Source organism: Oryctolagus cuniculus, chromosome 6, assembly GCF_051225735.1.
Source record: "Oryctolagus cuniculus isolate XC-2025 breed Fujian yellow rabbit chromosome 6, ASM5122573v1, whole genome shotgun sequence".
NCBI lineage: Eukaryota > Metazoa > Chordata > Mammalia > Lagomorpha > Leporidae > Oryctolagus > Oryctolagus cuniculus.
In genome coordinates, this window is record NC_142872.1 from 156,885,616 (window position 1) to 156,902,721 (window position 17,106).

General features: G+C 40.9%; 1 protein-coding gene across 5 annotated transcripts in view; it reads right to left on the bottom strand.

Annotated features, from left to right (window-relative positions):
- The window catches only part of ADCY8 (adenylate cyclase 8), a 250,150-nt gene that overhangs the window by 100,809 nt on the left and 132,235 nt on the right, over positions 1-17,106 (bottom strand). For all 5 annotated transcript variants that reach the window (XM_089335713.1, XM_051844023.3, XM_051844024.3 and 2 more), the window contains exon 6: positions 3,642-3,800. In XM_089335713.1, the coding sequence (XP_089191839.1) occupies positions 3,642-3,800 (159 nt within the window). The remainder of the gene's footprint in view (positions 1-3,641; positions 3,801-17,106) is intronic.

Consider the following 17,106-nt stretch of genomic DNA (forward strand, 5'->3'; position numbering starts at 1 on the left):
CAAGTAAGGACATAAAAACTACGGAGAATGCATTGCTAATAATTTAAGGCACATTATCCCCATCTTTCATGTAAATACCCTGTACATAGTCACTGATTTAAAGCTAATGATATTAAAAGTGTGTGAAAGATGTTTGACTCCCTTGAGAAGTGTGTTGAGCAAGTACAAAATACTCTCATTGATGCATTTTGTTAATAAGTAAGAACTTGGCAATATTGACCTGGAGGAATGACAAATCATCTGACCCTCTATGAAATGGATGGCCAACCTGCTTTTTCAGAACAAGTTCAGAATTAGGTGCTGGAAGCCAGTATTTCTCTCCTGTGCAAAACAAACCTCCTGGAAGAATTTTGTAAAAGTCCAATGGCTCATTTTCTTCATATTCACTTATCACTGATCCTTCTGATGCAGGACTGGTCAGCACACACTTAAGTGCTTTGCTAGAAACTGTACTACAGATGTTTATTTTTAACCTTTATACTAACTTGAGCTTTGGGGTAAGGCACTTATAGGTGAGTTTCTGGTGACTGCATTTCTCTCTAAGGGAATGAGTTCATTCTCTGGCAATATTTTCAAAAATTGAATGCTAGATAAACCTTACATTGCTAGGATATAGTAATCATGAGAGTAAATAATATCTAACAATCATGTAACATTCATTTTTTCTTATTTGACAAAGTTAGTAAGAGAGAGAGACAGAGAGAGAAAGGTCTTCCTTCCATTGGTTCACCCCCAAATGGCCGCCATGGCTGGAGCTACACCAATCTGAAGCCAGTAGCCAGGTGCCTCCTCTTGGTCTCCCATGCGGGTACAGGAGCCCAAGCACTTGGGTCATCCTCCACTGCCCTCACAGGCCACAGCAGAGAGCTGGACTGGAAGAGGAGCAACCAGGACTAGAACCCGGCACCCAAAGGGGATGCTGGCGCTGCAGGTGGAGGATTAACCAAGTGAGCCACGGTGCCAGCCCCGTAACATTGATTTTGCACAAAGCTCTTTTTTTTTTTTTTTTTTTTGCCGCAAGTACTGGTGTATGCTCGATTCCATGGATTATCTCATGTAGGTGGTAGGCTTTTATTTTACTCACTTTGCAGATGATAAAACTGGCCCAGAGACAGTGACTCTGTCTCTGGCTCAGGACTGTCAGTGGTTGTGGTAATGCTGGACTCACACAAGGACTTTGACTTTCAGACTAAAGCCCTGCAACTCTATCAGATGATAAGGACTGTAACCATAACCATGATTATTATTTACTGAGCCCAGGACAAAGGACTTAATATGCACAATCTCACATAACAAAAGCTCAAGAACAGCTATCCTCAAAGTGTGGTGCCACGGCCAGCAGTGTCCCCATCACTCAGGGACTTGGAAGAATTCCATTTCAGATACATTGGACCAGAAATTCTGAGAATGAAGAGCCCCACAATCTATGGTTTACAAGTCCTCCGGGGATTAATTCAAAAGCCTATTGAAGTTTGAAAACCGCTCTTCTAGGAGTCCAAGGCTCAGAGAAGTTAAAGTGTGGGGCATTTAAAGAGCAACAAAATACAGCCACACCAACCTCAAACTATGGAGAGTTTGCAGATCTGTTTTGGAATTTCTGCCTTTTTGCACGTTGGCACATCCCATTCTATGGAAGAGCTGGCTATTGTGTGCAAAGTCAGTATTTTTATAAATACTAGCGTATTTGGAGCTAGCTCTTTGAGACTGAAGGTGCTTTCAACCGAATCTTTCAGGAAGAAACTGGATAGGAAGTGGAGGTACTTGTCTCAACCTTCACAGCCAGGCAGAAGTGAACCCATTGCTCAGATTCATGGCACATGATTTAAACTCAGTTATTTTTCTCTTTCTTAAGGTGATTGAAAACATAGTCTAAACTTGTTTCCAGATGTCAGAACATAATCTTGCAAGCTCTCAGAACTATATTCTGGAATTTGCAAAGGGAATTTATTGAGTATATTGATAATTCCCATGTTAAGTATGTTTTTAAGATACAGCCCTAGCAAGAGATGGATCAACTACATGGTTGCTTAAATTCAGCAGGTAGCTACCAAAAATCTCAAAGAATTTAAGGACTTAGGGAACCCAGCAGTGACATGCCAGGCTTACCTTGGTGTTACAGTGAGGGATCCCTCATAAGAATGGGGATGTCCCTGCACACCTTGTAAAATGCTCAGGAGAGATCAGTGAGGTGGATTATGTCCAGGTAGCAGATGAGGAGACACTCTCTTGGAGGAAGGAAATGAATTCACAAGGTACAGTGTCAGAGCATTGTGATCTCTCATTCTGCAGTGAGGAAAGTGAGACTCAGAGAAGTTAAGTATGGGCCCGAGATCACACAGGTGAGATGATGTAAGACAGATCTGCATGAAAGTCTCCTGCCAGGTTTTATGCTTAGTTTATATAACTTGAAGACAATAGAGCTTAGTACAGGGAGCGTGGTAATCTGATATTTCTCCTGTGATATAATATTACCTAATACTAAATATAACTGTCAAGGAATGATGGAAGATAGTAGAGAACTCTGCAACTCCAAAGACAGATCACTGAGGTGGAGAGAGGAATATATGTATTCTATTTGTCTGTCTATGTATCTGTCTGTCTGTCTATATATCATCTATCTCTTTGCCTATCATGTATATCTTTTATTACTTTGACATTTAATTGCTCATTTATTTTCACTTTATTTGAAAGGTGGAGAGAAATATAGGGAGAGATCTTTAATTCACTGGACCACTCTCCAGAAGTCACAACAGTCAGGACTGGGCCAAGTTGAAGCCAGGAGCCCAGAACTCAATCCAGGTCTCCCACATGGATGACAGGGACTCAAGTATTAGATCCATTTCCTGTTGCCTCCCAGGGTGTGCATCAGCAAAAAGCTGGATTGGAAGTGGAGCTGGATCTCAAACCCAGGGACTCTAATGTGGATATGGGTGTCACAAGTAGTATCTAAACCACTGAGCCAAACACTCGCCCCATCACCCTTCTCTGTCTCTCTCTCACCTATTTCTATAACTGCTCATAGAGAGCAGCTGCAGAAAGTTAGTTCACTGGCTCACATGTATTTGAGATCGAATTAGGTCCAAGCTATGTAAACAGAATTACAACACTACTTCTTAAGGGTCAGTTGGCTAGCACCTTAGTGAGCTCTATACCAACCAGTCTTCCCAGCCAGATTTGGGGAGCTGAATTTTCAAGGAAGGTCCTGAATTTCCTGAATTAGGCCAATGGTTAAATACACACAGAAGCTCTTTAGGTCTTAACTTTGGCTTCCTGTAGACTTGATTCAAGAACTTAAAATAGATTCTCCCCAGGCTCTGCTTTAACTGAAGCAGCATGGAATTTGGACACCAGTATTTCTAAAATTCTCCTCTGCTGACTCTGATGTGCAGCCAAGTAAAATAACCAGCACTATGTGGGTCAGGGACCTGAACACCACAGTGTCATGTCATCATCTTTGTGGCCTCTGGTAGACTTTATTAGATATTGGGGACCAATATTTGTGTAATGTTGCAATGTGCAGTCTCTTCTCAAATTTTTGCTTCTTAGGTTCATGACTCAGAGTCTGCACACAGCAAACCTTCTGCCACAAAGTCAGTTGAATGACAAGTGTTAAGAAATGAAAGCATGTTGCTTTGGCTTACCCAGGGATTCCTCCAGATTCCAGTTTATTTGCAATGTCCACATCCCAAGACCAGACATCAAACTGCCACTTCCTCAGGCCCAGCACACCACATAGCACGGAGCCCGAGTGGATTCCAATCCTCATATCCACATCATGCTTTGTCCTCGACCGGACATACCTGTTGACATGGATGGATGGAGAGACACACGTATAAGACAGTGAGCATTCTTGAACACCAGTGGCAGTCCCACTCTTGCCTACTCCATACATTTGTCTCCCACTCATTTAAATGTCCTCTATTCCATAAAGCCTTCTTGGATTCTTGGATAACAGGAACGATTCTCTGCCTCCCCTGAAACTCCTGTCCCTTTTTACGCATCTAAGGGTTTTTATTCACCTTCTCTTCATACCTGCTACAAACCTCTAGGTTTGTAGGGTATGGGTATGGGTTTCTAGGGTCTAGGGTATGGCATTAGAACCTTTTCTATGCAAAAGTCCGTAAACCTGGGATAGGTTATGACTCCATACTTCATTTCTCGTTCCATTTACAACCCAAATTGCTGTTGTTTTCTTCTTGCTAGTGTATCTCTGAAGACCCTCGTTCAGGCCATCACTATGCCTCTGTCTGGGGTCTCTGCCTCAGCCTGATCTCCTTGCAGCCCATGGTTTGGTCTTTGCGGCTAACAGAGGCTCCTTCTGAATATTAATGTGACCTCATCCCTCTATCATGTCCTGTATAAAACTCTTCCATGGACTGCTTCTGATAGTGCCTGAAGCAAAGTTCTCTAACTCCAGGGTTGAACTGGCTCATTCATAGAGATGCAGGGAGAAAGGTTAGAACTTCCATTCACAGCTTTTGCTTTGTATTTTGAAAAAGCTTTAACCCAATTTGATAGACAAACATCGGTTGATTTAAGCCACCTTACAGTGTCCATGCTGGGTTGTCCTCTAACAGTATCAATGGAGAGGGCATCTTGAGAAAAGAGGACTTCCACCATTGGAGGACTTTTCCAGGCACACAAGCCCTTCTTTTTTTTTTTTTTCCCTCAACATTTCTGTCTATCAAACGTTATTGAAAAAAAGTACAAGCAGCAAATGAAAAAGGTGAATTGGATTTGTCAAAAGTACATTTGTTCTGCAAAGGACACCATCAAGAAAGTGCAAAGGCAACCCATAGAATATGTAGAAGTCTTTTCAAATCATATGGGGACTCTCTGAGTATTTTAAAAAAATTTTGTTTATGGTGAAATAATGCCATTTATGTAACAATTCAAATGATGGAATTTAATACTTTGAAACAGAATAATTAGAATAATCTTCATTGCCCTAAAATATGATGGTTATTTAAATGCTTAAAAGAGTTGTCAAATCTGGAGATCAGTTATCTAACCCATTTTTCTTTGACAAAAAAGATAGATGTTTTAAATTAGTTGATTTTCTCTGATAATGGGTTGCCATTATATCACTTACAGCAAATATTTGAATGAAAACTAAGCTTTTATAATTTGTTTTTTGTTTCAAACTTAAGATGATGGTTTAAATTGTGTGAGAAAGTAACTGATTTTCAAAAGAAATTGATACTCTGAAGAGAGCATTTTGAAAATGGAAGTTTGGAAATACTCTCATCTTCATGAGAATTTTTGTCAAGCCTCAGTAATATTATGTCATCTATCAAGTTTGTCAGAGCTGCACACTTACTAACCTGTTTACAAATCTTCCAAGTGAATTTTGGTAACATTTGAGCCCATTTGTTAAAAATATGAAAATGTATTTCCTTCTCATGAACTTGTAAAAGTAACTGACAGACATCAAGGAAGGAGAAAATTTACCAACCAGGCTTAGAACTTTGGCATAACTAATGAGTGCCATGACAGTCAGGAATGCAAGTCCCACACAAAATCTGCCTAATTTATAATATTTTTTAACTCTGATAGGTATGTAAAATTGAATTTAGAACCTCACTTTGACATGACTGTATCACAAACTACTGTCAATCCCTTACTTAGAGCTACTTAGAGTAGCTTGACTTGATAATTTTTTGACTTCACAATGTTGTCAAAGCAATATGCATTCACCATTAGGAAAACTCAAATTTGTATTTCTGAATTGTTATCTTGTCTTGGGCCAGGGGTATGTAGTATGATATTGTCTAGAGTTGTTGGGTAGCAGCAGTGGGCTCCAGCTTCCAGGCAGCCCCACAATCAGAAGGATAATTGATTCTCCACACTGTGCCATGTTGCTAGGTTATGGTGTTTTATAAGTTAGGTATATTTTTGACCAAATGATATTTTCAACTTACAGTGAATTTATTGTTATGGGACCCCATCATAAGTCAAGGAGAATCTGTGCTAAGATTTCTAGAAAAGGAACTTATGTTCAAACCAACTGCCTCCAACAAAAATGATTAAAGCAGAAAGATTTTTGAAGTTTAATTTAACTAAGAATATTTAAAAATACTATTACTTATCTCATCATTATCCTACAAAGTCTATATTCCTATACATTTTATGACAAATGCATTTTAAGTATATCAATATAATTAACAGACTAGATAATATCAATTTTTTTTTGGACAGGCAGAGTTAGACAGTGAGAGAGAGACAGAGAGAAAGGTCTTCCTTTTTGGGTTCACCCCCAAAGTGGCTACTACAGCTGGTGCGTTGCAGCCGGCACACTGCGCCAATCTGAAGCTACTGATGAGCTACTGATGCATTTTCTAGTTTCCATAAGCAAAGTTATTGAGAGCAGCCATTTGTTCTGTCTGTCAACTATGTCCACTACTGAAGTGTCCAAGAATATAGTAGGACTGCAATTTCCTGCACCTTTGATGCTATTTTTGATCAATGAAATGTGAGCAGACGTGAAACGTGTCACTTCTGGGCAGGAGCTGTAAGAACTTGATCAATCCCACTACCTTTTGTTTTCTTTCTTCCATATCCACCAACAACCACAGAGTTCAGGAATGCAGTCCCCTTGATCAGCATACTTGAATGAGGATGGTGTATAGTGGTATGCCTACTCTCACTTCATCCTCACTTAATGGGAATAACACATGAGTGAAAAACAAACCTTCATCATAAACAGGACTATTCTAGCTGTTATAATCAGTAGTCCTAATTTACATTTTTCACACCACATTATTGTCATTTAACTCTATGGGAGTTAAAACCACAGACTCTAATGCCAGACTACTGAATTTGCATTTTGCTCTGTCATCTCCTGGCTACATGACCTTAGGGAAGCTACTTTACTTCTCTATATTTTAATTTCTTCACCTATTTTAGTAATAACAAAGATAATAATGTTATTAATAATAGCATTGTCACGGTTAAGCAAATAAATGTATATAGAGAGTTTAGAATGTTGCCTGATATATACTAAGGATTACTTGATTAATTTTAAAGATTTATTTATTTATTTGGAAGTCAGAGTTACACACAGTGAGAAGGAGAGGCAGAGAGAGAGAGAGAGAGAGAAAGAGAGAGAGAGAGAGAGGTCTTCCATTTGCTGGTTCACTCTCACATTGGCCACAGCGGCCAGAGCTGTGCTGATCCAAAGCCAGGAGCCAGGAGCTTCTTCTGGGTCTCCCACATGGGTTCAGGGGCCCAAGGACTTGGGCCATCTTCTACTGCTTCCCCAGGCCATAGCAGAGAGCTGGATGGAAGTGGAGCAGCCGGTACTCAAAACGTCGCCCCTACGGGATGCAGGCACTATAGGTGGTAGCTTTACCTGCTGCTCCACAGCGCCGGCCCACTTCGTTAACTTTTAAGAAGGAACTGCAGCCTGGGAAAGTAAGACTACTTCTATGATCACACAGCTGATAAGCAGGATTCTCGGTTTAAATTGGCACTGTTTTGTTTTTAAGCCCCATACTCTTTGCAACATAGGCATGGCATCTGCATATGATCCTAGGCCAACAGCTTAGACTGACCTTGAGTTCCAGGGATTGTAAACTAAGGCTGGAGCTGATTGCTTCACTACAGAGCTGTTGGAGCCCCAGAGGAGATAATGGATGTTAAAGTGCTTTGCCAACAAATTGTGAGAGACTATTAAACAGTGCACTGTGCTGATGTTATTAGGTAATTAACATTATTCAGAGAATGCACTGGAGCATCTTAATGAAAAGACACTTAGATTTCTTATTTTTTCTACAAGGCAAAAATCACAACGAGAAGACTGAAACGTTCTTTCTGTTTTTTTCCCCTTTCGTTTGCTATGACTGAAATTTGACTTAAATAAAAGATAAGAATGAAACTATGCAAGCTGGCGCCGCGGCTCACTAGGCTAATCCTCCGCCCTGCAGCGCCGGCACACCGGGTTCTAGTCCCGGTCGGGGCGCCGGATTCTGTCCCCGTTGCCCCTCTTCCAGGCCAGCTCTCTGCTGTGGCCAGGGAGTGCAGTGGAGGATGGCCCAGGTGCTTGGGCCCTGCACCCCATGGGAGACCAGGAGAAGTACCTGGCTCCTGCCATCGGATCGGCGTGGTGCGCCGGCCGCAGTGCGCCAGCCGCGGTGGCCATTGGAGGGTGAACCAACAGCAAAAGGAAGACCTTTCTCTCTGTCTCTCTCTCTCACTGTCCACTCTGCCTGCCAAAAAATAAAAATAAAAAAAAGAAACTATGCAAAAGTCATTCATAATTTATAGGCATTGATCCTCTTTGGGAAAGCTACCATGTGGTTGCAAAAAACCACACACATGCAGTGGTTCAAGTTCAGCTCTTCAAGGGAGAACCTTTGAATTTTCTTGAAGCTAAAATGAAAGTAATTCTGCTCTGAGTTACAAATTTTGCTCAATTCTTCAGGAGCAGAGACATTTTGCTGTGATTTATCAGCCACAAATTAAGAGAAAGTGACTATGGATCATTTGATTTACTAACATCTGCACTTTTTTCCCCCTCCATCAGCCCTGAGGTTCTTGAAGGAAAAGATCTTACTATTAATATCTGCAAAGCATAATACTCACACTGGGCGTCGTCAGTGCTGAGAAGCATTTATTGAGTTAATAGTCCAGGCTCAGTGGCTCTTTTGCTAAATATCCCTGTGGCTGTCAGAAGACTGAACTAAGAGCACCAGAGGAACCACTCAGTGCCTTTGGACCTGCTAGTTGGGGGAGGGGCATGACTCCAAACCATTTCCCTTCAAATACAGCAGCTCTGCTCTCTGTTTTTCATGGTAGGCCTTCATTGAAGATTTCCTTTAGATTTAAAAGATACGCTGACTATTATTATTTTGCTTTTCTTTATGGGTAGGGACAAATAGTGCAATGATGAACAAGCAGAAAACTGAAGACTGTTTTTAACTGGAGCAATGTTACAGTTATATGGTAAAAAGATAAGAAATCTTACACTTTTTCATTTAACTTAAACACTTCAAGTAGTTGTTTTTCTAGTCAATTAATCAGTCCATAGAAGTTGCTGGAGGAATTACAGGAAGCATAAGCCACTAGAAGTCATTGATCTGTAAATTAGACTCTCTCTATTGTGAAATAAATAATCAAAGAAAGAGTAATTTCATCAGAGTAGTAGTTTTGCACTGTGGGATGAAGAGCCCCCGACTCCTCTATTTTGGGGACAGAGACTGGAGTTCCAGTGCCAATTTTATCATTGTTGAGGTGGTTGCCAGACCTAGTTAAATATTTTTTTTTTTCTCCATGAACAGGAGATGTAGAATAACGCTGCACTGGCTGTGAAGTGATGCTTCTTACTTATTAGATGTGAATCAAAGGCTAGTTTCACTGGTCTCAGAATCTTGATTTCCTCAGGTACAATGAGGAGGAGGACTGGACCCATGTAGGGTTGTTAGGATGAGCCGTAAGATCAAGGATGTAGGGTGCTTAGCCTGGTGAATATTGCATGCTCAGAAATAGCAGCTGCTTCTAATTTTTGTCAGCTGTGACAACTTTCAATTACATAGGTTGAATCAGAGGAATGCAAAATTTATGAATCAGCCACTCTACCTTCCATTTCCTGTGAAAACTGTGACACCCTCCTCTATTTACATCAAAATAGCTCCACCTAATCCATTTAATACAGTTACCTGGAAGAAACAGTGCCTTGGAACATTCCAGAGAAAGAAAAGGTGAGCAAGGTAGTTATGAAGGTCAAATTGTATTTGCAGAGTGTTGTTTGCAGATGTGGAATCTTTACAAAAATATAAATGAGGACACTGAGTTACAAGATGTGCAATACTGGGGCTGGCGCTGTGGCATAGTGGGTAAAGCTGTTGCTTACAGTGCTGGCATCCCATATGGGTGTCAGTTAGAGTCCTGGCTGCTCCACTTCCAAATACAGCTAATCCAGCTCTCTGCTATGGCCTGGGAAATCAGTGGAATATGGCCCAAATGCTTGGGCCACCCATGTGGGGGAGCTGGAGGAAGCTCCTGGCTCCTGGCTTTGGATCCGTGTAGCTCTGGCCATTGCAGCCATTTGGAGAGTGGGCCAGTGGATGGAAGACACCTTTCTCTCTCTCTGCCTCTGTAACTCTGCCTTTCAAATACATAAATAATCCTTAAAAAAAGAAATGCATTACTTTGGGTTAAACAGCTTTAGGTAGAATAGCTGGAGTTTTATCCCAGGTATGTGATTCTAAACTCAAGGGTCACTTTGTGCTACCCTGCATGGCTTCTTTCCAAAAAAAGTATGAGAAAAAGTAGATGGACCAGAGTATGAGCTGGCTGGGCTTGGTATATGGATGTCAATCTTCACAGATTAATCTCCAAAACAAGCAAACTTATAATTGGCTCATTTTCCTGAGTTCTCTTAGGATTCTTCAAGAGTCACTGTGGAGTTGGGGATGCCAATGTGGTGTCCATGGAACCCTACTTTGTTTTCAACTTTGATCCACTTTCTGGCCTCTATTGGACTTGAGCATCAGATGGCATTACAAAATAGGGCCCATCTGAATCTTAGAAAGTTGAAAGCCACTATGTCTGCAACTTCACAAAGCACTTAAATTTCCAAGGGCTCATTTTGACACACACAGTGATTCTGAAGTGTCTTAAGTGTGCTGCAACTTTCCATTTTAGAGATGAGGAGGTTGAGGCTCCAAGAGAATTAAGATATTCCTATTACCTCTTCTGTGCAAGGTCTTCTAGCTTCATTAATCTTATATAATCCCCATAATCACCCTATGCTATATGCATAGCTCATCCATTCACCCATCTGTCCACCCATCCATCTCCATCCATCCAAGTTGAAGATCTTGCTAGATGTAAGGAGTGAACCAAATAGACAAACCATTTTGTGTACTTATGGAACTTAGTTTGGGATGACTTATTCCCATTTCCTAGCTAAGGAAGCTGGAGTGAAGAGAGGGTAAGTTACTCTTCCAAGATCACACAGGTGGTAAGGTATGGGGCTTGATGTGCACTCAAAATGCCAGACTCCAGAATAAATGTGGTTTGGACACTTTGCTGTGTGTGACTCTTTTAAGCTTCTGGGAGTGGAAACATGACATTCCAGCTACAGCACATGTTTGTTCAGAAATTTTATAGGTCTAGTGAGAGGAAAGTGAGAACAGTGTTCTTCTTAGTCCTGACTTGCTGTTCTTGAGGAATTATATGATGCTGACCTTGCTTCCCTTGGTGCGCCTGAATATGAGAATAATGAGACTGAGTCCAAGTGGCTGTGTACCCAGGTCAGCATTTCTTTGTTGAGCTAGCTTGGGGAAGGAGGGAATTCTGGATGTTTTAGAATAATTTATCTCCTTCACATAAATAAGACCAATGTCTGCTAATAATAATTGATAGAATTAAAAAGGAGAGAGCAACCCTAGATGGAAAATGGGATACACAGCAGACTTGTAGAATGGCAAATGCCCTATACAGCACCCTGGCCTCAGAATCAGCCCTTAAGACATTCGGATCCGGCTAAAAAACCCATGGGAGTTTCTCAGGCATGGAAAGCCACGACACTGTGGCAAAAAAAAAAAAAAATGACCTAAATGAAAGATCTCTGTGAGTGAGATCCCAATGGAAAGAACTTGCCATCAAAGAAGAAGGTATCTTTCTCTGAAGGGAGGAGAGAGCTTCCACTTTGACTATGGCCTTGTCTAAATAGGGTCAGAGTTTGTGAACTCAAGAAGTTTCCATAGCCTTGGCAGCTCATGACAAGAGCCTTGGGTGATTACTGACGTCATAAATCAGAGTGTCAACTGTTAAATCAACAACAGGAGTCACTGTGCACTTACTCCCCATGTAGGACCTCTGTCCTTAATGTGTTATACTATGCGAATTAATAGTAAAACTGTATTCAAACAGTATTTTATACTTTCTGTGTCTGTGTGGGTGCAAACTGTTGAAACTTTTACTTAGTATATACTAAGTTGATCTTCTGTATATAAAGATAATTGAAAATGAATCTTGATGAAGAATGGGATGGGAGAGGGAGTGGGAGATGGGATGGTTTTTGGGTGGGAGGGTGGTTGTGGGGGGGAAAAACTGCTATAACCCAAAAGTTGTACTTTCAAAATTTATATTTATTAAATAAATTTTTTCCAAAAAAAGAATAATTTATCTCCTAAATTGGCACTTACAGAGGGATGTTGGAGACTCAGGCAGTTGTGAGTTTGCGGAGTAGGAGGGTAGCACTCATTAGCACATCTTTGATTCCTTTTAATCTCCTTCTCTGTCACTTCTTAATGCCCATCAGTGTTTGTCTCCATGCTGGGAGCCTTGTTGCCTCCACAGCTGGTAACCATCAGCATCTCCTAGCATCTTCTAGGCCACATCTAGCCACAGGGGCAAAAGTTCTAAGTTTCCCAGGCCAGCCCTGTTTTTCAAATGTGTCCCCTGGGGAGATTCTAATTCAGCAGATCTGGGGTGGAGCCTGAGTTTCTAGGTTTCCAAGAAGGTCCCAGGTGATGCCAGGGCTGCTGATTAGGGACCACACCATGACCCTAGACCTATCTGTACATCAGCATGAACAACCATGGTCAGCCATAGTCAAGAGTTCTTGTCTTCTTGTTGGTCAAGACCTTGTGTCCTCTAATTCTCAGTGGCACACAATGGCCCCATCTCCTTTTCCAGCCTGAAGCTAAACTTTCTTGCTATGTCCTCCCATGATGGACAGAGACAATGAATGGCAAACTCTCTGTCTGGTTCTTTTCTTCTCAGGGCATTAAGTCACCCTCATCACCTCATCTAAAACTAATTATTTCACAAAGGACCCAACTCCATATATCATCATCAGGATAAAGGCTTTAAAACATGAAGTTTGAGATAGCCAATATTCAGTCCATAGCAATGTACTTTATTAAACAAGACAGCAAAATCTATTTTATGAAAGTCATATCATTAAATAAACTCTTATTATAGATTTTCCCATCTTCTTTTTATTATTTAATACATTTAACTTCATGCAAATAAAATAAGAATAATTTTATGATTAACATTTAGATATCAACTTAGAACTGTGTGACAGGTGTAGCTTTCATAAGTGTTTGAAGGTGTATGGAGCAAGAAGTTTTTTGATCACCACTGAAAGAACCAGAATCAAATTCTTCTACTGGACCAATTCTGATTCAATGTTACCAAAAGTATGTATTGCAATGTGCATTATACAAAACATAAATCCCACTCTCCAGAAAAATAGCTCCTTGTTTAAACAAGATGACACGACAGTCAGGTTCTCATGTCTAGGCTTGGAGTGTGATTTAACTCCCACCCTCTCCTTGCTGGTTTCTAAAATGGCCCAGATACTCACAGTCCCTCATTCACATGTGGAGTGTGTGAAGACTTGGTCAAATATTTATGTGTATGTTATTTAACTTAACTCACAGGTACTCACATATAGATCATATATATAAACATAGAATATATGTAATGGGTTGTGGCCAGGCCAGTTGCAGGTACACAGCTACAGGGAGAACCATAATATTGCTCTGACTGTGACAACAAGAATATCTTCATTTGTAATAGTGTTTATCTCTGATGCTGATGTGGCCTCTGTCCTATCCTATAGAAGTCTGAGTGCAGTGCTTGAGGGTTGAGCCCAGTGTTGTGTTGGTAAATGCTTTACAGCTATCTCTCTGGGGGACAAACTATCTTGATTTGTAATGCTTGTCAATGTCTGCATTGTAAATACTCCTGTCATGGCTTATTTCAGGCTTCTAACTTGATGCCACCTGGCTTCTAAAATTCCTCCAAGTTTGACAACTGGTTCTTCCAAACAGGCAGGATCTAACTCCACCACGTTAATTGTTGAGGCTTCTAACTTGATGGATTTCTCCCTGTGTATGGGCATCTGAGACCTCTACAATTCTCTTGGGTTTCTGTGCAGAATAGAGGTGGGCATCACAGACTCAGTCCATGTGTGCATCCCTAGACCTTTGAACACTGCACACAGATTGTTTCTGCTGGGGCTGTGAGTTGACTGCATCACCACTGCCCTCCAGTATCCAAACCTAACTATTGTCATCTTCCTTCTCATATGATTATCACAATTTTTAGAGGAGGAAACAGGCCCAACATGTTAAAGATTCTTGGAAGTAGAACATCAGCCACAGTCTCCTGAGTGCTCAAGTCTAAGCATTTTCCATTATATAATGTAGCCTCTCTTAGGTGCATCACTGGATTAGCATGAGAACTATGTCTCATGAGTAGAGTGAGGAATGGATCAACAGGGAATCATTCAGGTGCTCTGGGAGGAGTCTTACATTTGGAGTGAAAACACATTGATTCAAAGATGCTGATGGAACACAGCTCCATCCAATGAGATATTCCAGGCCTTTAAATGGGAAAGACAGCTTTAACTGTGCTGGACTCCTCTGCTTACCAACCTCCACAGGTCCTGTCCCCTTTACAAGGGAGCGAAAATGTTTTTGCTCCTTGTTGACAGCTGTCCAAACGCATGCATCTCCCCATATTCTAAATCAGTGCTGTTACAGATATTGCTGCCCGAGGGAGGGAAGAACACTGTGCTGGTTTTTTACGTGTCAACTTGGTTAGCGTATGGTCGCCAGATATTTGATCAAATATATGCTGCCATGAAGGTATTCTTTAAAACATGAGATGAACATGTACATCTGGAGATTTTGAGTAAAGCAGATTACCCTTCACAACGTGGGTATGCTGGCCTGCTCATTTGAAGACCTTAAAAGAAATGATACTGCCTTACACCAAGGAAGATGGAATTCTCACTGCAGACTGCCTGGGCTGGAACTGCACCATCAGCTTTCCTGAGTCTCCAGCCCAATGACCTACCACACAGATTTCAGATTTCCTGGCCTATGCAATCTTTTGGCTGTTTCTCTGGAGAGCCCTAGTACAAGTGCCTTCCTATTCATTGCTACTTGTAAAAACATCTTTTTTAGTTATTTCAGTTATACACGATGATGAGGGTGTTCAAAGTGTTCATGGCAAATGTACATTGTCTTTAATTCTGATTCTTCTAAGACTTTTTGGAATACTCTCATGTTTTTGAAAAACTAAAAATGCAAAAAAGAACACAGATGAGAACGATAACCACCTATTTTCCATTACAAAGTTTTATATCCTCTCTTTTTGTAAAAGTAAAAGTAGACTTTTTTCCTAAAAGTTGTGTATTTTTTCCAATGTGTGTTTATACATTCTATGATGTATGCTTCTTAAACTCATAATCACTTTCATATGCCATTGAATATTCATGTAAATTGTGATGTCTAGTGACTTCCCATTTATCTGTTTTGTATACATGTCAAACTTACCTGGCCATTTCCCTACCTTTAGATAGGCATGGATTAGGTTGCTGCAGATCAGAGTCTTTGATCTGTCACATACAAGCTATTTATCACTGGTCAGAAGTTTCTGTGCCCTATGGATGCTTCAGTTTTACTTAAAAATTAGGGAAAGTATGAGTAGTTTCTTTATTTTGTTGTCAGTATTATGGAAAACAAGTTAAGAAGGTTTAGCTCTAGTCACATGGTGAATACTCAACCTGTATTGGCTTTATCAACTATTATTACTAGAGCTATTCAATTTTAGCCTTTATAAATAACTTTGTAAGAAAAAACCCTGAAAACATGCCTGTGTGCTGAAAGCTGTTCTAATTGCTGCATCCTTGAGAGGAGTGCAGACTTCTGAGTGCTATATTTAATAACATCATTTTGGGATAGGGTGAGAAATGGTGCTTTAGGGGGAGGAAATAGAAACAGTGAGAACAGGGGAAAAAGGGAGAGAGAGAGGGAAGCTGGTGAAAGAGAGAGAGAGAGAGAGAGAGAGAGAGAGAGAGAGAGAGAGAGAACATACAGGATGCTGAGGGCAGGCTTGGGAATTCTTGTCTCGGGCAGTGGAAAGCAAGGTAATTGCTGTCATTCTTTCCTAGTCTCACCATATTGCTTAGCAGGGCAACTCTGTTACAAGGATGAAAACCTTTGCTCTAATTAACTGTTGGAGAAAAGCCAGTTCCTACTTGTTATTCTGGTGTTATTCCTGTGACTTTTTAGCAATTGCACCAAAAAGCCCAGGCTCTGCAATTTTCATTAAGATGCACCAAGGACATTTTTGTAAATCATTAGTAAAGATATTATAAAAACAGAGACCAGTGTCAACTCTGACATCTTCTCAGCTATCAAGACTCCCAAAAATAGACTCAGATATGTGAAGAGGAGGCACCTGGAGCCACTTTTAAACCTATGTGCTAGAAATTGTTATCAAATCGTGTTTTAATTAATTTTATCAACAAGCATGCATGAGACAGCATTATTAGAAACAAAATTACATTTAGGATCTTTTTAGCCATTCATTTAGCTAATACCATATTTCTAAAATCAAATATTTTTGATGGGATGAATTTACTGTTAGGCCATTTTGATTAGGGATTATTATCTTGTTATTCTTGGATGTTTACTGACTTTCCACTCTTAAATATCAATTCTGCTAATTTACCGGGAATCTCTGTAAGAGCTCCTAAGCCACGAGTTGATCTTTCGGGTATCGATTGTAGATTTCAGGCATCAGAAGAAATTATTCAAATTCAGAGCTGAGAGGCAAGATACTGCGATGGTTGAGATCTATTGCTTTGTAGTCGTTTGGTTCCAGAATGGTACATGTGATATCGGGCAGTTATACAACCTGTTTAAACTCAAGTTTCTCCACTGTAACGTAGGAATTCAATTCCAGAGTCTCAAAAGTTAGGAGGTACCCATAAGGCTGCAGTGATTGTTCATGGCTGACATCATTTTCTGGGTAGCTCTAAATTTCTCTTCTTTCCTTTTCTTTTTTGACAGGCAGAGTGGACAGTGTGAGAGAGAGGGAGAGACAGAGAGAAAGGTCTTCCTTTGCCGTTGGTTCACCCTCCAATGGCCGCCACGGCCGGCGCGCTGCGGCCAGCACACTGCACTGATCCAATGGCAGGAGCCAGGAGCCAGGTGCTTTTCCTGGTCTCCCATGGGGTGCAGGGCCCAAGCACTTGGGCCATCCTCCACTGCACTCCCTGGCCACAGCAGAGAGCTGGCCTGGAAGAGGGGCAACCGGGACAGAATCCGGCACCCCAACCGGGACTAGAACCCG